This window comes from Amphibalanus amphitrite, unplaced genomic scaffold (assembly GCF_019059575.1).
Source record: "Amphibalanus amphitrite isolate SeventyFive unplaced genomic scaffold, NRLGWU_Aamphi_draft 000445F_arrow, whole genome shotgun sequence".
In the NCBI taxonomy this organism is placed as follows: domain Eukaryota; kingdom Metazoa; phylum Arthropoda; class Thecostraca; order Balanomorpha; family Balanidae; genus Amphibalanus; species Amphibalanus amphitrite.
The window spans coordinates 282,940-306,815 of NW_024881939.1; the positions used below are offsets into that span (position 1 = coordinate 282,940).

The 23,876-nt window shown below is 52.3% G+C and overlaps 2 protein-coding genes across 3 annotated transcripts in view; both read left to right on the forward strand.

Annotated features, from left to right (window-relative positions):
• Nucleotides 1-730: 730 nt before the first annotated feature.
• LOC122391580 (uncharacterized protein KIAA2026-like) lies at nt 731-6,705 on the forward strand. 2 transcript variants are annotated; one of them, XM_043385640.1, is made up of 7 exons: nt 731-850; nt 2,005-2,066; nt 2,302-3,222; nt 4,732-4,916; nt 5,182-5,321; nt 5,515-5,782; nt 6,141-6,705. In XM_043385640.1, exons 2-7 carry the CDS (start codon nt 2,021-2,023, stop codon nt 6,576-6,578), a joined length of 1,998 nt encoding a protein of 665 aa, XP_043241575.1. In that variant the 5' UTR covers nt 731-850; nt 2,005-2,020; the 3' UTR covers nt 6,579-6,705. The 2 variants fall into 2 exon arrangements, with proteins under 2 accessions (XP_043241575.1, XP_043241574.1); XM_043385639.1 differs by lacking the exon at nt 731-850 and adding an exon at nt 863-956.
• Nucleotides 6,706-15,225: 8,520 nt separating this feature from the next.
• The window catches only part of LOC122391581 (metabotropic glutamate receptor 2-like), a 69,957-nt gene continuing 61,306 nt past the window's right edge, over nt 15,226-23,876 (forward strand). Inside the window, exon 1 of the mRNA XM_043385641.1 lies at nt 15,226-15,274. The gene's annotated coding sequence lies outside the window, so the exon portion shown is untranslated. The remainder of the gene's footprint in view (nt 15,275-23,876) is intronic.

Below are 23,876 nucleotides of genomic sequence, written 5' to 3' on the forward strand. Positions count from 1 at the left end.
GCGCGCTCACTAATGTTGGCCTTGTTCCTAATAGCACAGTTTTGCTCGTACCGCAAAGGCTCGTACCCGTGTTTGATTGTTGCCGAGACGCTTTATGGGCTGTCGCCGGGACGATTTTCTAGATACCTACATATGTATGCAACGAACGATAGGTGACGTGAACATAGACGTGTCTCCTCGCGTGACCATGAACACGTCATTTCCCTGCTTCGTAAGATTTGACTTAAAAAAGTTTGGATGTGAAGGCGGAGCGGTAGGCGCGGGTGCTCCAGTAATCAGTCAAGCATCAACCGCATCAACCATCAAGTTGTCTTATCGCGAGATAAAATGACCGATTAGGACCGAGCTCGCCCACATCATTGGACTAACTGCTAACCGTGAGTGGGCCCGTCAAATAGGATAAATCTTTGAATAGGCATAGGCCAGGCCCAGGGGCATGTCACAGGCCCGAGAGGCCTCGGACTTCCGAGCTTCAGCTGGAACGTTTAGGAAAGGGGGCCCGGCCTTGTGGGCGCCCTTACTGCACTATGGGGGAAATTGATTTTACTAGCATCATCTCTTCAAATATTTTACTCTCATTAGCTTTCGGAATAGCCATTGTCATTTTATCCATTTTCCTCGATATTTCTTTTACACATTTTTTAGTTATTTCCAAGAAATTTCCGTACTTTTTGAAAAATCATTTCAAAACTAAACGTATGTATTTGTCAGGGCGTTTCATATGTGGCGCAGAGGAAATGCACATTGTCGACGGCGTATCGCGCGCCTTATGGCCGAATGCTAACGTGAATTTCTCGCGGATAAACTGAAAGCCCAAAGTCAAAGCACAACGAGGAATCAGCATTAGTCGGTGAGGGGCCAGGCTGGGTGGCGGTTGTCGATTTTCAGACCAAGGGATGCATGTGATGGGCGTAATTGCGGCTGCAGTTCTGTGCAACTTTTTCAGGATGTTTTTGGTATGTTATTAAGTGAAAATTGAATGTATTTGAGCTGTGTTGTACTGTCCAATATGAATTTAGGACCAATGAGATAAATGTTGGATTGTGTATAATAATTGTGGTGCGAGTTTCATGATTTTGCTTCTATAGTGTGCCTTGTTTTACGCTGTATGTACCGAATGTCGATCAAAAGATCTGCGAGCATGCCTCTGTAATATGCAAGCATAATAGATAGGCACATGGAAAATAGATATAGCATTATCAAGAAGACTGCTTGTAATTGTCATCTTTCATCAATTTTTCATTGGAGTTGAAAATTTACAATGTCTGATACATCTCAATTTGTTTTGAACTGATAGCATTGCTGCTTATTATTAGAATATGGATCAATTTGTGTTTGCTCTGGCTCTTCTTCTGCATGTCATTCAATGATCAATCATTATTTGAATGCACTTTGGCTATAAGTTATTTGCCCAACCACCATATGATTTCATTGAAAGTGCTACTGTTAAATGTTAGGTGACCTCATCTGTCACATGACAAAGAGTGGTGCCAAAATTACCTAACTACAGAGTGCCATGAAATATTGTATAATGATGATAGTTATCGAGTCTATGAATGCTTCAATGTAATTGGATAGGCAATTCATTTTAGTTATTTCTAACAAGATTATCTCTTTTCTTCCATTTCTTGTTATTTTCAGGGCTTTAGTTAGAAAGTAATTACCCATGAAATCATTGATGGCAAAAGGTTTTCAAATAAGACATGAGTTCATTTTTGGATGATAATACTGAGGTTTTACTGTCTCATTTCACATTTTTTGACAGCAGAGAGATGTTAAGAGGCCCCAATAGGGTTGCACAGGTAACAATTGCAATAGATTTCAAACAGTGGTCATGGTGCATTGCCTGCTCATTTTTATCATTATCTCTTAAGTTATCCTTCAAGCTCATTATCAACTGAAATGTCTAAAACATTTAAAGAGGCAGGTAATTGCTTTCATTAGGAAAAACCCCAATGAATTTCTGTAAGCCAGAGGAAAATCATACCTATTTATCTATTTCAGATTTTTGGTCCACGCCATGGATGGCCAGGACCGAACAATTTCTGGCTATGGCGCTCAAGATGGTAAGTTAATAGCAGTGATCCATCACAGGGCCAGTGTTCACCTTCAGAGCCATAACTGCTTTTCCTCAATTGCCATACAGCATGTATATTGAATTCATTCTGCAAATTCATGCAAAAGTTCTGTGAGCGTTTTGGATTAATCCTGTACCCTAATTGTTCACATCATTTTAAGTTTTCTGTTACCTATCCCTTTTCATACACGCTGAGAATAATCCTTGATGTACTGCCTTGCCAGGTCTGAGCGATGATGATGAGGATGACTCCCTAGATGAAGAGGAAGATTATGATGATGATGATGATGACCTGCTTGATCCACAAGACATGGACATGGTCGACGGTGTCGGCGATCGAGTCCGTAACTCAGCAGCTGGGCCGGGAGATTCTGGCGACAGTTCCAGCGATGAAGAGAGCAGGCCAGAGCGCACAAAGGACAGAGCCAAAGGTCGGGGCGGTCTCGGCGGCCGGGGAGACGAAGACGCCGGTCTATCAGACGAGGAGGAGAGCGATTTCATGGACGACGGACTGCGCGGTGCCCCGGGTGAAGACGATCCGATGGATGACCTGGACGAGCCGGATGACGACCTCGATGAGCCGGATGACGGGTCGGGTGACGCGGAGAGCGGTGACGCTGCGGACGGCGGCGACTCGAGCAGTGAGGAGGGGCCGGAGCGGCGCGGGCCGCCGCCGCCGGAGAACAGCTCGGCGCTGGACCAGCGCGCCGCCGGCCTGTCGCGCGAGCTGTTCCGCGGCTACCGGCTGCTCAAGGAGCTGATGGCGCCCGCCAACCACCCGCACAACCGGCCCTTCATGGACGCCGTCGACTCCAGTCAGAAGGAGCTCTGGGACTACGAGTCCATCGTGAAGAAACCAGTCTGGCTGAAGTTGATCCGCGATCGGCTGCTCTCGGGCGAGTACAGCTCGCTGAAGGATCTGTTCTCCGACCTGCGGCTCATGTTCCGCAACTGTTACCGCTACAACGGGCCGCAGCACGCAGTGACACGGCGCGCGCTGCGGCTAGAGCAGCTGATGGAGCAGCTCATCGACCAGATGGAGCCCGACCTGCGCGCTCAGTGCACCCTGGAGGCCACCGAAGGGCCGGAGGCGGTCGTCGACCAGGCCATCGTCAACCGGAGACGCTCGGCCAGGGCCAAAAAACGTGAGTACCGCCGGGGAGCAGGCTCTGTACGGAATGTGTATGTTTTTACAGAGTCCCAGTCCTCCGATTTTATGAAAAGATAAACAAAGGCTTCAAGCCTATTAATGTACTGAATATGACGATAAAATGCTTATAGTTTGTGATTGTTCATTATTTTGTATGCGCTTTTTTTGCCGGGATGCGTAGGCATGTTGCCTTTTCCCTGAGCAATGTATTAGGTATCGCATTTGATTGCTGGCAGGTTTCTTGTGTGCTGGCTGAACAAAGTTGAGATGTATTGTGCCCAAATGGTGTGATTTTACCATCTCATGTTTATCAATCACTTATTTGCAACATCTACCTCTTCCGTCCGCCATATCCGCAATATCCGCCGCTTCATTCGTTTTGTGGCTCCGGGCAATGAGATATGCGTGTGCTGCAGTTATTGTTTGTGTTTTATTTGTTTCTCTAGCATTTATTCACAAATTACCGACCACTAGCTTGTACCTTAATCGGTAGGTAACTCTCATTGGCTTACTTCAACACATTGGCGGTGTTTCACGGGACGCTGCTACCACGCTGCTATCAAATTGCTCGAGCTGACGTCACACTTGTGGTAGTGTTGGAGCAATGGGCCTGTTGATGTTTCCATGGAAACCCAATTTGACACGTGTAAAAGCAGCGTGCTGCTATCACCGGTGAAACAGGGCCATTGTGTCCGACATCGTCGTTTTTTTTTTTTTTGTAAATTCAAGCAGTCGCAAAAATAATTATATCCCCGGGATTTAAGAGATCAGTAATCAGTAACTATTTACTATTTGACATTTCCTAGTGAAATGAAGATTTTTATGAGCAATCAAAAGCAACGAGCAATCAGAATATGCTATATTCAACTTTTTCATTTCAGTTTATTATGCAAAAAAAAAAATCAAAAGCTCATTACTAGGACGTGTCGGTCGATTCCTACTTTTAGATACCTATCTGATTCTGCACCTTCCTCTCGTCAGTCCGCTGTTTCCTTTCGTACGGAGTTGCCGGCTGTGACTGCACAGTCCGCCGCCCGGCTGTTCGTTTCCAGCGGCCGTCGTACTCCGGGAGACGACCGGCCGACGGGCGGCGCAGAAAGCGGTCCGGAAGGTTCGCCGGATCGCCGCAGTAAAGTCCCGACGGCCGGCGGCCCACAGCCGCGGCCGGAACGTCCCTCCAGAGGGCGGGATGGGACGGCAAGCGACCCGACGGGCCGCCGCGACTCACGGCACTCGGCGAGCTGGGAACAAACACCACACTGCGCCGAAACAGTTGAAACGCGCCCCGATAAAGAAGGAAGAAGGTAGACTGCTGTTGTAACCTCCCCTTTTCACTCTTGATTCGGGAATCTGTATTCGACTCTGTGTGCTGGTGTCATGTTTCCTGTGGTGACCGATTGTCCAGATTCTGACTGTCAGCACGTTCCCGATCGCCGACACATTTCGATCCTCGTCCTTCTCCGACACGTCTCACTAACCTCCCTCATCCACTGTTTGCCGGCAGCCACGTTCTTCTCTCACGTGCTGCACTGGGTTCGTCACGAGCGGGCTGAACGGGACAAGGAGTACCGGCGCCGTCAGCTGGAGGCCCGGCGCGAGCAGCGTGATCAGAAGGAGGCCCGGTTCGAGGACTGGGAGCGCCGTCTCCTGGCCGATGGAGTCGGCGACCGGCTCAAGTGCATGTGGGAGGTGAGTGATGATGGCTGCATCGGCACGGAGTCAATCACAAAGTCATTACTCTCAGCTTAGTGTTTAGTTGCTGTTTGGCGTTGACGATGTCAATGACGTTGTTCATTGACGATGCTGTATAGATTTGGCTTTCTTGTTAACGTTTGGAAACTGTTTTGCCATTGTTATTCGTCTTTTCACTGTATGTTTTGCAGCTGGCTTGTGATGCATTCGTCTCTGGTGTGGTGTGAGCTCAAAGCTGATTGTATTTTCTCTGCGTTGGCAGTTTCCGCAGATGGCCACGTTCATCCATCTGAGTCTGCGCGCGCTGAACATCCTGGAGGTGCCGCTGTACGAAATGGAGCGCATGCTCCTCCTGCCGCAGTCCTCGGAGACGCTGGCCGTTATGATGACATCGCTGGTCAGGTGAGGATAGACGCGTCCCGATATGCATATCTAACCACTATGTAGTCCGATATTATCTTAACCAGTGTCTGACAATCATTTTTACTATTCAAAGTGTACTTCTATACTGTCCACTGGCTTCTTTGCATGTTGGCCGGTTCTGTCTTGTCAGTCTGCTTCTAACACCAGCCCTTGTCGCCTGATGCTCCCGCAGCCCACCGCTGGTGCGCGCCAAGCTGGACACGATGCCGCCGATGCCGTACCATGTGTGGACGGCCAAGCTGGCGGCGAGGGCCACCATCTGGTACCGGGCCTTCGTCCGCGAGCGCGGCTGCACCCAGCGGCTGCTCGAGACACTCGGCATCGACCCGCACTTCTGGGAGATCTTCGGTCCCAGGAACCCGTTCAAACGGTGTCTGTTCCATAACATGAGCTACTACCAGCGCGTCTGGATGATCAAGACAATGTGCGACCATCTGTTTGTGAGTAGAGACGAATGATAGGGTTGGTGGAAGGCAAAGAAATTATGCTTACCGGGGAGGCTGTTATGTTGATCTCTTTTGCAGAATGTGACACATTAGGAAACGACCGTGTTGTATTTTTGTTAGCAATGCGTCATGTCATGAGCACCGAATGACATTGTTATTCAATATACCATTTGTAATTTTCTATTTCCCGCCCACTGGCTCATATTTTCACTCGTACAGCTCCTTAATTCCGTCGATGGTTTTGCAGATCCCTAATTTGACTTACCGATTACTATTGATTTTCCCTTATTCACACGCTGCCTCTGTCCTTCAGCCTCGGCTAACCATGCGTGTTGCGTTCGGCCGCCCACAGCACAGTCACAAGTCGCTGCAGGACTGTGTGTTGGAGACCTCGGAGGCGGAGCCGCGCGAGTCTGTGGTCGGCACCGACCGTCACGGCTTCGAGTACCTGCACTTCCCGCAGCTGCTGGTGCGAGATGTGCGCGTGTACCGGCGGCGGCCGTGGCGCGCGCCGGCCGACTGGACTGCGCCGCCGCCGCCGGCCGACTCCCCGCCGCGCCTGGTGGCCGCCGGACAGCGCTGGACCAAGACCAAGCTGCGGAAGCTGCAGAGGAAGCTGGCCGCCCTGCGAAAGCAGCACATCGCGGCGGCTCCGCGGGCGGCGCGGCACGCCTGCCTGCGGCCGGCCACCCCGCTCGGAGAGGACGCAGGAGAGCGGGGAGGAGGCAGAGCCGGAGGTCGGGGTCGAGCTCGGAGAGGGCGAGGACCCCACCGCCGGCGAGGACGGTGACTGGCGAGTGCCGTCCCACCTGAGTCCGGGCCGCGGGCGGGGCCGCGGCAAAGGCAGGGGCAGGGGGCGCGGCAGGAGCCGGGCACGGAGCGGTGCCGCGCGCGCCCGCTCGGCCCCCTCGTCCGCCGCGCCCACCCCCACCGTCAGCTTTTCGCCGAAAAAGGCGCCCAGCAAGCCGCCAGTCGTGGATGAGGTGAGGAACGAATGAGATGGGATGGGATGATAACCGAAGGTTTGTTGTCAATAGTTAAAACACTATTCTTTAGAATTGTGTTTTTCTATTGAAAAACAAATCTGAGTTCCCTGACAATTTGGCAAAAGCTGCCTGAGATCAGTATAGGATCTCATAGCTGTTGGGCCGTTGGCTAGGTTTCTGAATAAAGTTGTTTATTGTCATATTCAGGTGCATCTTATGGTTTCAATCTGTTTCTGACTTTTTCTTTATTTTCTGTATTTTTCTTGTGTTTTACGCAATAGCCACCATAGCACGTGGTCATGACCTGCTAGAGGTTCACTCGGCCCTGCTGGAGCCACGCTGTATACTGAGTACATTCTAGTTGGTAAAAATTTGTGATACCAGACCATTTTCTGACCAGTTGTGCTCTCTTGTTTGACAGAACACCTGCCAGTACTGTGGCCTGTCTGTGAGGAGTCAGAGGGCCAGAAACGCTCACCGCTGCCTTCAAAAACAGGTACGAAATAACTTTTCGAGCAGCTGCTTAAGGTAACTCGATGTTCCCGCAGTGATATCCTGCTACCAACGGAAGTGGACCTTTAACGCTGTTAATGATGCGTAAGCCTCGTTGCGTCAGTTTTAGCTTCCTAATTTTCAATGAATCTATCATCCCGTCGTCTATCAATCTATCAGTCTATCATATTTTGCTATGTCCTTTGTATCCGAGTGTCGGGGTGTCGACCGATATTCCACTGACAGCCTCTGTCCGTATCGTTTACAGATGGCGCTGGCGCCAGAGGAACCAGAGACCCCCTCCCGGACCCCGCGCGGCCGGCGCACCGCCCGCCGCTCCCCGTCCTCGTCCTCAGCAGACCGTGAGGGCAGCTCGGCCGAGTCCTCCTCCTCTGAGGCGGAGGAGGAGGAGGAGGGAGAGGACCCGGGCGTCTCCGCCGAGGACGAGACGCTGATGGCGTCGCTGGTAGACGCTGAGGGCGCTGAGGACGCTCAGATGTCAGGCGGGGAGGATGGTCCTCCCAACGAGGACGAGTCCAGGATGCAGGAGGACGCTGAGGATTCCAAAATGGAGGCGAGCGACAGCGAGGACTCTGAGCCGGAATCAGCTGACGGTGAAGAGTCCAGAAAGGAGGGAGGAGCTGGGGAATCCGACGAAGAGAAATCCGCGATACCGTGTGAGGAAACCACCAGCTCGTCGGAAGACGAAGAGGAGAAGTCAGAACGGGCGGTTGAGTGCGCCTCGAGTCGAGCATCCCCTGCCGGTTCCCCGTCTCCCGCTGCAGGGACCGGGGATGGTGAGAAATCAGCGCCCACCGCTCTGACGAACGGTGTGTCCGAGCCTCCGAAAGCAGCGGCAGATGGAAGTGGAGAGGGTGCGACTGAGGTGAACGGAATGTCAGATGGCGCTGGCAGCTCCTCACCGGTGGAAGAGGACGAGAAAGGATCGCCGGCCGAAAGAGGAGGCGACGGAGAGTCAGCAGAAGGAGGCATGGCGACAAAAACAGCTGAGGAAAGCGGCGGCACGGTGCCTGGTCCGGGGGGAGACAGCAACGCGCGTGCCTCACCACCCGACGAGAAACCCGACAAACCTGCGGATGTGGCGGAATCTGTCAAAAAGCCAAGCACAGAAGCCTTAAAGACAAAGAGAGTCCATAGTGTAAAAACGTCAGAAGATGGGCTAAAGCTCGTCTTCTCCAAGTCCGACATTGTCGTTAAGCCTGACCCAGATTCTGAAGACTCCAAACCTTCGGCCACCCCGCCGGATGACATCAAATCCGAGCCGGACACTGCCAAAGACGAGCTCAAGTCCGAGCCGAACGGCGTGCTGAAGCGGGACGGCCCGGCGGCGGCGGTGGTGGCGGCTCTGCCCGAGCTGCCGGCGCCGGAGCGGATCCCAGAGCCTCCCGAGGTGCCCGCCGCCGACCCGGACCAGTTCCAGCTGGTGGCCGACTCGTTCGACAGTCTGCGCCGGCTCATCGATAAGTTCAGTCCCCAACAGGCGGCCGCGGACTCGACCAAGAAAAAGGTGCGTCTGATATCGATGGGATGGGTCGGTTGTGCTAGTATTGTGTATCTGGCAAACTTCGGTGATCAATAATGTAGATTTTGTTAGTGATAAATGAGTTCTATGTTTGCTGATCGTCTATTGACTGCAAAGTTTTGTCGAGGCCATCGGCCAAAGATGACGTCGATTACTTTCTTTGCTCGCTGCTGTCGTTTAGCTACGGCGGCTATCAGCTCACCTCTTCAACCGTTCAGTTTAGAAATAACGTATTTCTTTGTTTTCCAGAAATCAAAGCAGCCTCAGTGCGAGGTGGAACTTCACGCTGCGTTGAAGAAGATTTTGGAGGAGTTGGAGCCGCTCGAGGCGAAGATTAACATGTCTGTGCGACGCATGCGCAAACGTCTCTGCCAAGAATGGCTGGACTTCGTCAAACGGTAAGCCGCTGAGAGGGAGAGCGATGGGTATTATTCTACAAAATACTTGCCGGCTAATTTTCACGAATAATAAATGCTGGGAGCAAGTCCCTACACCTTGAGGCATGTCTTCCCTGCAAGTCAAGAATATGTCTTATCTCCCGCTTTCCTCCGATTTCGGTGGTTACTACATAAGCAATGAACATGATGGTTGTAATGTCGGTAATTAGTACCTAACTGTTTGTTGGTCCGTGCTTCCATGTTTTCCCCGTTCCACACCCCCACCAGCCGCCTGACCACTGCCTGTGTTCCAGGCCGGCCAACTACCGCCACCCGGGCGAGGCGGTGTGGAGGGAGCCGGGCGACCCAGAGCCGGCGCCGCCCCCGCCGCCGCCGCCGCCGCCCAAATCACCAACACCGCCGCCCTCAGAGGACGACAGCGGGGACGGTACGTGCGGACTCGTAGCTATGACTGGCCCGACTTACTATTCTACTGTGCCGTTTTTCTCGGAATCAAAATGACCAAAATCGCGGCCGAAACGCAAAAGTCCCCCTAGAGAGGTAGCTTGGGATTTTCAATAGAAAATCACAATTCTAAAGAATAGTGATGTCTAATTGAAAAGTCCCAACCTTCGGATACTTACGGGTCTAGCTGGGGGGGGGGGGGGGGGAGGACTGACCGGAGAGGTTTACTTGGGAAGGATAGACTGAGTGAAAAGCCAAACGACTGCGCCGTTTCGCTGCAAAAACAAGCCGAACAAAGTTTTGTTTTGTTTGGTGAAGTCTTGGGAGATATCCAAAGTGTACCTAACACGGCTGTATGGCTGTGGACTTTTCTTGAAGTTGGCGACAGTAATTTGATTGAGTTAAATTAAGTTGCCTTGGAAATGACATTGGTGCAACGGCAAGTGTATGAGAGGTGTCCGACGTATAGACAGCAGAAATTGTTCATATAGTTCTACGATTGACTTTGGAATGTTGTTTCCCTGTCATCATGCGCCGTCCTGTGCGACACAGTTTAATGTTCTGGCAGATTATGCAGTAGGTGTTTCCATGTCCCCGCGATGTCTGCGTTGGTCCCGTGCGTCAGCTGACTCGACTGTCCATCTGTCCACAGAGACGGGCCGCCGCAAACAGCGGAGTCGCGCGGCCAAGCGCCGCCTACCCCAGAACAGCTACCGGGAGCCGGAGAGACTGACGGAACGGTCGGGCCGCGGCAGTCGTCCCTCTGCTGCCGCCGCTGCTGCCTCCTCGGCACCCCAGGTCAGCTCCCGAGGCCGGCTGAGGAAGATCCGAAAAATGGACGACTTCGATTATGACGAGGATGAGCTGCTGCTGCCGGCTCGGCGGGACCGCGAGACGGAGCGATCGGCGCCGGCCGCGGAGGGGAAGACGGCGGTACCAGACGGTAAGACGACAGCAGCGGAGGGCAAGAAGGACGCCCCGCTGCCGCAGAAGGTGGCCGCGCGGCTGTCGACCGCTGCCGAGCCGTCGCCGGCCTGGAACAGCGACCTGGCGATGCTGGGCGCCGCTGCTCTGCCGTCCGGCCGCGGTGCGACCCCCGCGCGGACGGGGCACGGCGCGGCCAGCGCGCGGACGCCGGCCGACCCAGCCACAGAACACCATCCTGCAGTCGGCGCTGACGAGCCAGCGGCCGGTGGTGCGCACGGTGACGCGGCCGGCCTCCTCCGTGACTCGTGCGGTCTCCGCCGTGACACTGCCCAGGGGCGCCGTAAGGCCGCTGAGCACCGGCAGGCGACGGTTCGTGGTGCGTCGGACCAACGACGGCCGGATGATCATGGAGCACCTGGCCGTCGTCGGCAATCCGCCGGAGGATGAGTCTGACAGCGACGAGGAGTCGGACGACCCGGCGCTGTCGGGTGCCGGCGCGGCGCGACCGGTCGGCGGGCAGGTGGTTCAACAGCTCCCCCTCGATCACGCTGACCTGGTGTCCTCGCCGGCCGGACCGCGTCTCCTGGCGCCCCGCGCCCCGCTGCGCCCGGCCGGGCCGCGGCCGTTCCAGCCCCGAGTCGGCGCGGCGCCGGTCCGAGGTGTGCGGCGCGGCCCGGGCCGTCCGCCGCTCCGCCCTACCGGCACTCCCCGGTCGGCCGGCACCCTGCGGCTCATCCGACCCCTGGTGGTGTCTTCTGGGGCCGGTCAGCCCGCCGGGAACACCACAAGGATTGTGATCGCCAGCAGCGGCGGGACGCCCATGCAGCAGGTCATCCAGACCTCGGCAGCGGCGAGTCCAGTCCAGGTAGCGGCGGCGTCGGCGGCGACTCCGGTACAGGTGGTCGCGGCGGCGGGCGGAGAGCAGTTGCCCTACGAGCCCGACCTGGCCGCCAAGATCAAATCTGTGATGCAGCAGCTTCAGTCAATGAACGTGGTACTGACCAACGAGAGAGCCCAGCAGGTAGCCGTAAAAATCCTGGCCGAGGCGCGGCGTAAGAAGCTGCTGGCGGCCTCCAGTTCGGGCGCTGCGGCGGCCACCACGTCCGCCGCACCGGTGGTGACCGTCGTCTCCGCCCCCGCCCCCGCTCCCGCCCCCGCCCCCGCCCCCGCCCCCGCTCCGGGAGTCGCGCCCGTGCGGCCGCCGGTGGTATCTGTCAGCGTCCTGCCCGGTCAGCGACTGCCCTGTTACCGGCCGGTGACGGCTGGGTCTCCTCAGATCCAGCTGGTGCAGAGAGTGGTACGGCAGCCCGGCCGACGGCCGGCAGCTCCAGTGTCAGCACCAGCGGCTTCGGCGGCCCCCAGCGCCTCGGACCCGCTCCAGATGGCCATGGCTGCCAGCGGCCTGTCGGACCTGGTGCCGACCTCGTCAGCCGGCCCCCAGGCCGCTCCGCCAATGCCCATCCGGGACCCCACCGTACTGGTGGGGCGCGCGGCGATGCTGAACCAGCCAGTGACCCCGTCCAAGGCGCAGCCGTCTGTCCCCACGCTAGCGGCGGTCAGCAGCGCCGGCCCGGCCACACCATCCACCCCGGCCCCGTCCGCCGCCAAACAGGGCAAGATCGTCATGGTGCAGCGGGGCGGCGAGCAGAAGCTGTGTATCCGCCTGGCTAGCGGTCAGCTGGTGGAGTTGTCGGCCACTCAGGCCAACACGGTGCGGCAGGAGGCGCAGCGCAGGAAGAGCCAGGCGCAGACGACGTCCGGCGCGCCGGCCGGCCAGTGAGCGCGCCGAGAGGGGTGTCGATGGACGCTGGGAGGCGTGAGAGAAGGTGGGTCGGGCGGCCGGGACTGCCGGTGAGACGGTCCGCAGAGCGAACTCACCGAGCCAGCCTGTCAGGGACCAACCGATAGGGGATGCAACACAGCCGGAGGTTTTAGCTAGGTTTTATCCCAGCCCTGTCGAACACATGCATTTGGCTCTTTTAGGCAGTCTTTGATTTAGTGAAATCGTTCCGCTGTTTCGCGCACAGCAAGAGATTGGTCTGTCTGTGTGTTAGCTGACACTGCCGGGGGGCGCTCACTGTCTCTATCAGAGTCTCGGTGGTATCGATCTGGCCGGCCGGTGTCTGTACCATCGTGTGCCGGTGGGACGGGGTGGGATGGTTCGCGGTGGGCGGCGGCCCATGACGGGTGGTTCAGATATTGCGCCACTCGGGGGAGGGGCAGGTCGTGTGAGTTCACAATTGCTCGCCAGAGGCAGCCAGAGCCAGACGTTCAAAGCAGCGGTGGCGTGCGCGGGCGTGCAGAGATTGGGTGCGCCGGCTGGCGGGCGCGCTCTCCTTGGGGGATGACGGCGGGCGGTCGAATGATGCACTCTCAGTTCCCGGTCGTCAGCGCGGTCGACTTCGTCACAGCATATCCAGCTGCCCCCACCGGCACACTTCTGTTCCCGCCTTGTGTGTGTTTGTGTGTGACGTCACTCCCTGTCCTGCGGCGTTGAGTCATTGGTCGTGTCGGGGACTGTATGACGTCATTCCCTCTCCGAGTGCACCGGCGACCAATAAGCCGGAGCGTGTTGACGGCCGTCACCCATGAGTCGTGTTCGTTCAGCCAGTTAGGAAAGTCACGGAGCGTGTCTTATAGCGATTAGCTGAGCCGATGGAGGCTGGTAGTGTTAGCGTATTTCTCAATGCTGTCGTCCTTGCAATGCTATTTTGGACTGTAATATATTGTCTCTGGACTATTCACTTTTAATGGGATACTGTGAAGAAGCCGTGAGATTTGACCCGTGTTGTTACGAAACACGGACTTGATAACCTCGGCGAGGGCAGTTGGAGCCAAGCGGTGCCCGTCCCGTCGGTGTCACCAGGCGGGACTTCCCCCCCCCCCCCCCCGGGCCAGGCCGGTCACTATGTGGGTGGTCTCGTTGCCGTTCCGCTCAGTCGCAACTCGCAGCCACGAACCCGGTGACCTGGCGCAGGTGGGCGGGATGGGCCGTGCCTGGTCCCGTCAGCCTTTACTACACGAGCCAGCTCTGTTCGTGGGAGTCGGAGAACTGCCTGTGCGACTCGGGGTGCCTGGTCGCTCTCACGTTGCCATCAAATTACATGATCACGCGAAGAGGCAGTAATCATGAGTGATGACGTGTTTCTAAAAAAAAAAATGCCTGGCCCGACCACCGCGAGTGGTTTGTGTGGTAATGTTTCCACTACTCAAGCCTCACCGGCGTTTTCGCGAGACATTGAGTTGTGACTTGTATTGAGCCTAATCGCTAGCTCTCTCCACACTTATTCATCCTCCTTGCATCTTTTAGTAAAAAGGAACCTAATCAGGCCAGGTCAAGTCACGGGCTTTTAGCGTCGTAAAAGGCATACAACCTCTGGTCCTCTTAGCCAATCGGTACCTACTTATCGGCATTCAAACTCTACATGATCAAAGCTCTTGGCCGAAAACTTCTAAGCTTTATATAGATGCTTGACTTCGGCAAGTTTGGAATTTTTGAACATTTAGTTTTGGCCGTCTTCTATTTTTTTACTCTGCTGGGTGCCGTCCAAAGTACCTACACTACATAATGCACATACTGCTGAACTACTAAATATTACATGTCGCTAGGGGAACAATTGTTACAGGTAGAATGGAATCAGTGAACACTCGTTGTAGTTTTGGGTTAGGGCGCGGAGCAACTTGGCTTTTGCGTCCAACCAGTGAACACTGATACCCGCGGGCTCCGGCTGCTCGCCGCCGCAGCCCCTCCCCCTCCCCTGCTCGTCCCCCGCTCGGAGTCACCGCGCGCCCGGTATCGTGTGTGACGTCACAGGTGCCCGGGGCTACGGTCGCCGAGCGCCGGTTATGAGTCATGACCGCCACCGTCCGGTGCCGACCAGCAGCGACCGCACCGCAGAATCTTAGCGTAAGCACTAGAGATGTCAATCGGATACCAACTTTTTGGTATACCGATACCAAACCGATACCAACTTGGTATTTGGTATTTCAATCGTAATGTGTTCGGTATTTTGTTGGTATCATGAACCCTCACTAATGTATAAGAGGCTAAGAAATCGGTAAAAGTTGGTATTTCCCTCATTTTCCCAAGTTGGTTTGATTTCGGTATTTTCCCGTGGTTTTGGTTGGTATTTGGTTTGGTATCGGTACTCCGATTTTCCGTAATTGACATCACTAGTAAGCACAGTAATGGGAACAGTAGAGAGGGAACGTCATTGGAAACAGCCTACTGTTCCCAATGACGGATTATTTTTTCTCAATATGTGGAAAGATGATTTAACTGTGAACTACAATGCAGTCACCGTCTTTTATTTCACTGTTAGATTGCGCGAATTTAGTGCCGTGAATAGAGTGCCGTGAAATGAAAGTAGGCGGCATTAGGTTCTTACTGCAAGCATTTCGTTCGTCGGGCATCCACGGGCTCTGCCGTTACATAGGTACTGCGACCGAGCCCGTCCCTGTCACCGGTCTCTCCGGTCACAGTCGCGTATGTGACCGACTGGCCGGCCGCACGCGGCGAGTCTGCGAGTGATTCCTCTGCCGACGGCGCGACGCCGTGCGCCGCCGCCGCCGCCGCCGCCGGGACGTCGCGGTCGCACCGAGTGAGCTCAGTAGTGCGCCGACACCGACAGGCCGACGCAGGGTCACACCACCGCCCGCCGGCCGGCACCGCGACTCAGCACACAGCGTGCCCCAGGTGAGGTCATGACCGGCTGGTATCGCAGGAGAGGTCAGGAGGGGTGCGACAGAGGAGATTCGAGCCGGAGGGTTAGATAAAAATATGGCTCTACATATCCGTTTTCCGTTTATCCGTTTTGACTGTATATCCGTTTTGATAAAGAATAATGGCCGGGAATGACTGTCAATTTTCGGCCTCAACGCGTTATGAAGGGAGTAATAATGCGCTCGGCAAGGCTAAGCAATATGCACAGTTTTGAAACAGAGAATGCAAGCACACGATTGAGATAACTGGAGCCTATTATGTCGATGGATGCCGCTGGTTTAATCAGTTGGGTCGGTTTATTTCCGAGACGAACGTCATGAGGAAGGAAGTGAACGAGAACGCGTATACGTGGACATGTAAAATGCCTATAAACGTCTTGGTGATTACTGATTTTGTAAATACATTAGCTTTGCTGGAATGCTGACAGAAGATAATTTCCGGAAGACAGAAAATACTAAGCAGACATTACCTGCCGGAATACTAATCCACGAATGGTGAATCTGAAAAGTGAAAAATACGAGAGGCGCTGCGCCTAGTACTCAGACTGCACCGCAAGACTCGCTGTTTCATTATATTCCTCACAGATGGCAGCACGAGTACAACGCCTGCATATAGACTGTACCGCAATGCACTCTCGGGGAATGCGAGCGCTGGAGGCCTGCTGGCTGCTGCGTGCGCGCCTGTCTATTTTAGACGGACACGGCGACTGCTTCTAAAGTTATGACGGGCATTGGGTTTCTGTAGTTGGGTAGAAACCTGCTTTTTGCATCTATGGCCTAATCAATTTTGTACGAACGTAGTTGAATGAATGGAAATGCGAGGCAAATACGCCCTGCAATATACGCATACGGTCCAATCGGGATGTTCGGGGGCGACTCGATGATCGGATCAATAGCAAATATAATAAGGAATCCAAATTATTCGTCCAATTTACAATTCATGTCCTGCCAGTGTATTTTATCAACCGGCACTGAGAGTGGTGACGCTTCCTTTCACCTTCACGCTTCAGCATACTATATCATCAACAGAAATGTTAAGCATAATTTTGTAAATAATTTAAATACTTTATTTAATTACAGGCTCACACGATCTTTCATACCAGAAATGAGCTTAAATGGAAACCAGCAACTGTGATAATACGTGGGTGTGTAGCGGTGGTAGTACATAGTACATACCAAGCAGCTTACAGCCTCTTAAAGTTTTATCTTTTGATTTGCCTGCTTTATTATGCGTTCGATTCCATGGATGGGAGAGCATGATCCCCCTTAAATGGCCAACTAAAAGCCGAACTAGAGGTAGAATAATTCAAAACATAAGCGAAAATACGGCACTCGGAGCACCAATCTAAATTTAGTCTTATCAGCAGCCAGCAGACACGAGAGGGCGACGTTTAGTGCCCGTAAAAGTACATCCGTTTATCCATGCTGCTCGCTGTAGCATGAAAACAAATGCTTCCAGTATCCTTTCAGCTTTCATAATTCAATCTCATAGACAGGAGACGTGACTGAGCCAAATCTAGCTCATTTCCTCCGCCGCGCTGTCCAGTTCCAGTTTCACCTCCGGCCGCTCTTGTGGCCGACTTTCCCGACCCAGTCGGCCCTTGTCGGTGGGCGCGGCAATGTCGGCAGGGTATGGTCGCTGGGTGGCCGGCCGGCCGGTCGGCGAACTTGTTGCACCGCTCCAAATCGGTCTCTATGACCGAGACGGCCTGTTGAAGCCACCGGCGAGCCGTGACGACTCTGGCCGCTAAAGCCGCCAGATTTATTGCGGTGTAACAGCCAGCCCTCGGGCGGATAAAGCCGGCAGCGATATGCGGTCGAGCCTTTACCATGACGTGTACGCTGCGGTTGGCTATGAGAGTCACGACGGTATAACTATTTCCATTTCGGGACTTATCATCAAACATGGCATAAATTAGGAAGCCGAAAGGCTCACGCACAAACTGGAGACACTCTTATAACCCCGACAGCAGCTGGTGTCCCGTTTTTACCGGTTTAAATTGTAATGCCTGTCCCGTAGCTCAGTTGGTAGAGCATTGGACTCCCGGTAGTGAGAGCCCGGGTTCGAGACGCTCCGGCGCTCGATATTTGAGACTCCTGACGGGGATCGTCTGCGGCTGGTGGGAGCAGCCGCAGCCAGTTGAAGTCGGTTGAGTGGGACAGGCCGTGTCCGGCTTTGAAGGGCACGTTAAACTTTGGCATCTAAATTCACCCGTTACCCGGAATTGCGCGGGCGGATGGTAGGGGCTGGGGTCTACGCATGAACAAGCTCTGCTTAGCGTGGGCTCCGGCTCTGTCAATCCGTCCATTCAAACATTCGATCTAAATTTATAATAAAAAAATGCCCCGAGGCATCGTATGTTTCTGTGAGAGGTCTCCTGTGCGGCGGAGGTCAGGAAGGGCACTCGTTTGTATTCACACCTCGTTTTAACCCGCGCCCTGGTGGGGTCTGTTTATAACGCGACCTGGTGGGGGGGGGGGGGGCTATAAACGGCGTTCGAAAGGCCTGTCAAATTTGTCGAAGGAAACCAAATTTCATTGACCTCGGGGTCACCGATGACGTCACAGGTCAGGTCAAAGATGAAATGTTTCACCGTTCACGGGTCTTCTAGGGAATGCGCTATAACACCGAGGAAAACGCATTTTGTCGAGAATCAGCGATAGGGCGTCAGTTGCCTAGTAGATATGTTGCTATTAGAGGTCACTGACAATACCAGGTCAGGTCACAGGTCAGGTCACCAAGGGTCACAGGTCAGGCCACATGAGCCCAACTTTACTAAGGTTGTGTGATGCATGTTTTATGGCCAATTTTTCATTTCCAACTCAATGGTGTTGGTTATAAGACTATCAGGTACGGCTTAGGTCACTTTCTGGTGGAGTTCAGTTCAAGGTCAGGTCAAGGTCAGGCCAAAAAAGGTCAAATTTTAAAGTTGATAGTTTTGCATAAAATGGGTATTGATTCGATGCAGCTCGTCACGGGGAGTCTAATGGTGGTCTTTGTTTTGCGCTACGGGGTCTAGAATTGCTCAAAATTGAGTTTGAAAATTTAACGTCATCAATTTTGAACAGTTTTTTACGCTATAACTTCGCCAAAAAAAGAGGTATCAATCTCAAATTTGGTATGTGGATGGAAGGCGGTAAGGACTATCACATATATTCCGGTTTTTGCGAAATTCAAAAAACTTTATGGATTTTTCGATTATTATATCCAAAAGATTTACATTTTGATTTTTGGGGGTCAAAATCCAAAAATTTCACAAATTCGAGATAGCAGTCTTGTAGCCCTGTTAATTCTACATCTTTTATGTCTTTATCATTTTTCTGTATTTGCAAAGCTATAGGCCTGACAGCTCTTCCCGCAAAACCCTTTTTTGGGTCGAAAACGGCAGAACATGACGTCACTCTGACGTCATTTCCGGCCAACCTATCATAGCCTTTGGAAAAAAATTTTGGTCACAATGTGTAAAATTGATGTCCGGGAGGGTACTGAAAGTTTGGTGACGATCGGCGCAGCGGTTCTGGAGATATAGCGAAAAGTCTGGAGGGGGGGGGGGCAAAAAATAGCCCCCCCCCCCCCCACCAGGTCGCGGGTTAAAAGACGTTAGGAAGGAATGGAAGAGGCGCCAGGTGATGCAGTTTTTATTTGAGCACCGTCGCCGAGAGCTGTAGCTGTGAATGAACCAAGTGTGCAGCGTAAACCTATACTCCATGTTGCATAGCTCGGGTCAGCCTGCTCCTTTTGCCACCAGCCTCCATTTTAGGCGCATTGCTTTTTGCCATCCTCATTCATTCATTCATTCAGTTTCGTCGTAGGAGGCAAATTGCCTAATGGTTTTACTGGCTTTACCAGCGTGTGTAGGTGCATCGCTCAAGTGGCTGCCATCGGAACCCTTCTAAATGGCCCAGGAGAGTGTGACCACACCCGATCTCACTGCTTGACACTGCAACCACGCATAAAACAGAACATCGGCAAACAGCGGAAATGCTATATCAATTGAGTGATGCGTCAGTAATACGGTTTTTGCGAACGGCAATAAGTAATTGTCTCGGTAACAAATTTAGATAAAAATTAGCTTATTATTAGGCAGGTAAAGATATAAGATAACAATAAGTCAATGGCAAGAAATGATAAAAACATATAAGCTATATAGATTTTGTTAGACAATTGAACATAGGTACCTTCTATGATAAGACAGAGAAGAGAAGAAGCATTACCAAATTAAATGCTAAATATACTCTTGTCTCTATGTAACATGCCTAATGTACAGTGTACCTATACCCGGTAATGGCTTGTGCGAAACAAATGCTGGAATGCGCAAGCTCACTTTCTACCTAACGTTTTTATTATATCTTTAATTTATCCTTTTCAGCTTACGGTGTAAATTAAGGAACGATCAACTTTCGTTGACGCGACCGTAGGGTAAGGTGCCCAATTAGCGACCCTTTCCGATTTGCGACCTACCTCCCTACAGAAAAACTGGCAGAAGAAAACGGGGTAAAAATATCGTCAAAAGGTCAGCCATGCTTTGGTTATCAAATTAAATTATTTGCCGGTCGTCGATGTTTCTGGTGGGACGTTTCAGGTGAGTTTAAATAAAAATGACGAGTTTCTTATCCAAAACGTGTGTGTTTGGGCCCTCTCTGATAAAAAGCGATGCACATTAGGATGATGCACCTTTTTTATTCTGAATCGACATTCCTTTTTCAATTGATTGCCGTTTTCCCATAGTGAATCGCTCAACTGTGCACAGCATGGCGGTTAAAAATGTGTCGCAACTCATATTTCCTATTTGCGCCTGACATGGTCGCAAATAGCTCAAGAAGGGAAAGAAAGGGGAAAAGAAAGAAATGAAAATGAGGTGTTGCTGAAGCTTGCAATGTGCGGCAGGGGATGCCAAATGTCGTCACCAACTGCAGGGGTGCCGAATTCAGCGCGAACCTCGAATATCATACGAGATAGCTCGCAAAATTTGGGTTTCCGCCTTCTTTTCGCCTTCGGTGCATCACGTGATCAGTTTTTACTTACGTAAATGTGTTGGATAAACGTTCCTGTTCGAGTGATTGAGTGCTTTGCGTAAAGGTTAACTTTTTGAGATCATATTAGTGATATTTCATCTTTTCAGGCGTCGCATTTTTTGCCATTTTTAATATGGGGAAACCCATAGACTTATTAGCGACCCTCCCCGGTCGCTAATCGGGAAGAGTTCCCTATTAGCGTTTTTTGCAAAGGTTTGCCAAAATGCTCACTACAAATAAGTTAGTGAATATTGGGACAGAAAATGACTATATTTTAATAGAAAAATGAACGATCTCTCCGAAAATCAAACCAGTAATACAGTGGCACCCACCGAGCGTGAGTAATGACGGTTCAAATTAAGGGGGTCGCTAATTAGGCACCTTACCCTACTGTATTCCGATAGCATGTCAAGTCAAGATAAATACTTTTATTTTTTCTGGTAGTATGGGCAAATTGCCAGGGAACTGAGATTTGTTTTTCGATCGAAAAAACACAATTCTAAAGAATAGTGTTTCAACTATTGACAACAATCCTTCGGTTATACAATTTCAACTTCAGAATAAAGTAAACGTAGCGTTCATCCTATTTTCGTCATTGGTTGGAAGGTAGACGGCATGGATATTCAATACTCCTTCAGTGTGTTTCATACCGTATATACCTACTGCATACATTCCTCTCGGATGGTCAGGGCCATAGACTACTCCATATCAGTAATACATTAGTCTATGTCAGCGTACAAAGCATATACTCGTGTAGTGTAGTAGCCGACGAACAGATAAGAGTGATGCTTCACAAAACAGCGTCACTCTGGCGGGAAGCCCGTCTTGTCCCAAAGTCTCATGAAGAACTCTGCCACTGATGGGCTGCGCAATGGCGGACGCACTCCACTGAATAGTGGCAGCTGGCACCTTTGAGATGAATTGGAAACCTCAAAATATAGGCGAAGCCTGTCACCGCTCACACCCCGCGGTTCCCACCATATGCTGACAATACGAGCTCTCTGCTTATCCTCGTGGCTGGTGCGCTGGTGAACGCTAAATATGGCGGCTAAAAGAAAACGCAAAATTGAGGTTAACTGAGACATTCAGAGCTTCAATGAAAGGCTGAGCTCTCATATCAAATTATCTTTTGTCATAAGATATCTGCTCGTACTGCATTTACTGAGTGCTTAGTGATTATATTGAAAACGTTTTTCTAACGGAGGCTTCTGTTCAAAAGTTGGTGCCTTGAACTTATTTCTATGATAAATACCGCTTTGAACGTCTGCAACGGGCACTTACCATAAGTAATAGAGAGCTTGTCAATATGTTGGTCACGATGCCTCCGTTGAATGAGCGAACCATTACTCATTCGAACCGAGTCTCCTTTGGTCCGTCTGAGCGGCAATGGATAGTGGCGGGCTTATATTGCCAACTTCTAGAACGGTGCAGTGGCTCCTCAGCAGTTTTGACGTGTTGACGGCATGGCAATTTAGTGGCATATTTCATATTCATTATTTCAAATGCGATGCAATTCCAGAACTTATGCCTTTTACCTCCCATGAGTCGCGCATTTGGGAGCATTGTTCATAGAAGCATTTTCCAATGTCAATTTAGGTCTCAAATTTCTGTCTGCACGTTTATTCCTTTCTCTCTTTCAAGATCACTGAAAGGCGCTTATTTGAACCGAAGTCGCGTTGGCCAATTCGAGCCTTCCACCGAAATACCGTGTGCCGCGCCGAGCTCATGCCTCATAACTCGGTGCGTTGTGACGTGTCTCGGCACCAGTAATGAGATCTGGCGCGGCCGGGGCCCGTCTCCGCGGCCATCTGACCCGCCGGGGCACACCGCCGCCCGCCCTCGGGGAGCCGCTCCCGCCCCGCGGCTCCGAGGCGCTCGGCGTCACCGGCCTCTGATCATTGTTTCACGATCTACAAAGGTGGTCGGTGGCGTGACCTGAACTTTAACTCGGTTAGTGCCGCTGGCGTGCGCAGACCGGTCTATAAATAGCAATTTCAGAGACTGCGTCGTGGATCATCAGTGCGTTTCCGAGGGATAGGGCTGTCGACCATTTCCCCCGGAAAGGTCATTTCCAACACAATTTGGCGGTGTTTTAGTGGTCAGACGGGGCTTGAGGGACAGAAAGAGAACGCCAACGGACTTAACGATCCGTGCGATGGCGATTATGATTAACGAGGTCGGCCTCCAATATAGCTTTCCCGCGGGTGTTGGTGGCGATGATAATCTACTGGAAGGGAAACAGTAGGCGGCGCTCTGTCGAGCCAATGATTGCCCTAATCAGGCTCCCTCGACTGTCGTAGTCGTCGAGTGCTGATAATTTGTTGACCTGACATTTCAAGTCTCAAATACTCCCATCAGATGCATCAGATTGGTGATTACTACGCCTAACTCTGGCTCTTGGAAACAGGTGGAGGCAGTGGGCCGTATTTACGTATACGCCGGGGTCCTGTTAGAGATCTCATACAAACAGCGGCACACGGCGGGCCGTGTGCCTAGGATCAACAGCCGGCTGCGGCGACCTTTAGCCCCGGGGTGTGTTGGCCACCCAATGACGTCATTCAAAGGACCGCTCACCGCCGCGACTGACGCGGTGGGAAGAGCCCCGGGGTGTGTTGGTCACCTGCTTACGTCACTCAAAGGACTGCTTACCGCCGCGATTGACGCGGTGGGTGGCCGTATTTACATACACAGACACGTATTAGCCGAAACGCGCTCGTCTATCATTGTTGTTCCTTGTTATTATACTAGTCTCAACTGCTTACAATTGTCATACACAGACACAACGAGAGTAACTTGGCGAGGTACAGCAGTGGTAACTGGGAGGAAATAACAGCCACAAATTCTGATCAGGGAACTATACGCAAAGACAGGGAATCAGGAAGCCAGACGAATGAGATGGAAATGGCTGACGACAGAGATCCGTGCTTTGAGTGACAGAATACCCGATACGGATGTAGAAGAGACGGAGAGGAGCGAGGACGAACGGATATGCACATGACATGGACGAGAGAACGGAGATATGAAGACGTACGGAGAACGGGCGAAGGGGCTCGAAAAAGATAATGTTTAAGAGGAGAGAAGCAAGAGACGAAAAGAACGGGAAGGCGCGAAGAGGGACTGACAGGTTGGCATATTGTCGAAGAGGGACGGAGCCGAGCGAAGGAATCAGAGAGGCCGAGGCGCTGCGTCGGGAGGCGTCGGACGGACGATATTCGCCGCCGTCATTTCTGCGCCCGTTGACGTCGACCGTGATTTAGCCGTCTGTTTTTGTTTTGCAGCAGGGCGTCTGCCAGCCTGTGATGTCTCCACCGCCTTATTTTTCCTGTTCTGTCGGATATATTAGGGCATAACTTTGAGCTGGGTGAATTACACTGGTGAGATATATATCGTGGAGAAGTATAACTAGAAACGTCTATAGACGTTTATGTCTGGCCGGATTTACGGCTGCGCCCGCCTTTGTCCTAAAAGCTGTCCCGACAACCGATGGTATGCTGCAACTTTGTTCCGCAACGCTCCCTGTTTTGCGACGAAGAACGATGACATTATTCTTTCACAACTAC

Coding starts and splice junctions, on each gene's coding strand:
- LOC122391580 (XM_043385640.1), top strand. CDS start 2,021: ATGGATGGCCAGGACCGAACAATTTCTGGCTATGGCGCTCAAGATG. Junction 5,322..5,514: donor ATGATGACATCGCTGGTCAG/GTGAGGATAGAC, acceptor ATGCTCCCGCAG/CCCACCGCTGGTGCGCGCCA. Junction 5,783..6,140: donor CAATGTGCGACCATCTGTTT/GTGAGTAGAGAC, acceptor GGCCGCCCACAG/CACAGTCACAAGTCGCTGCA.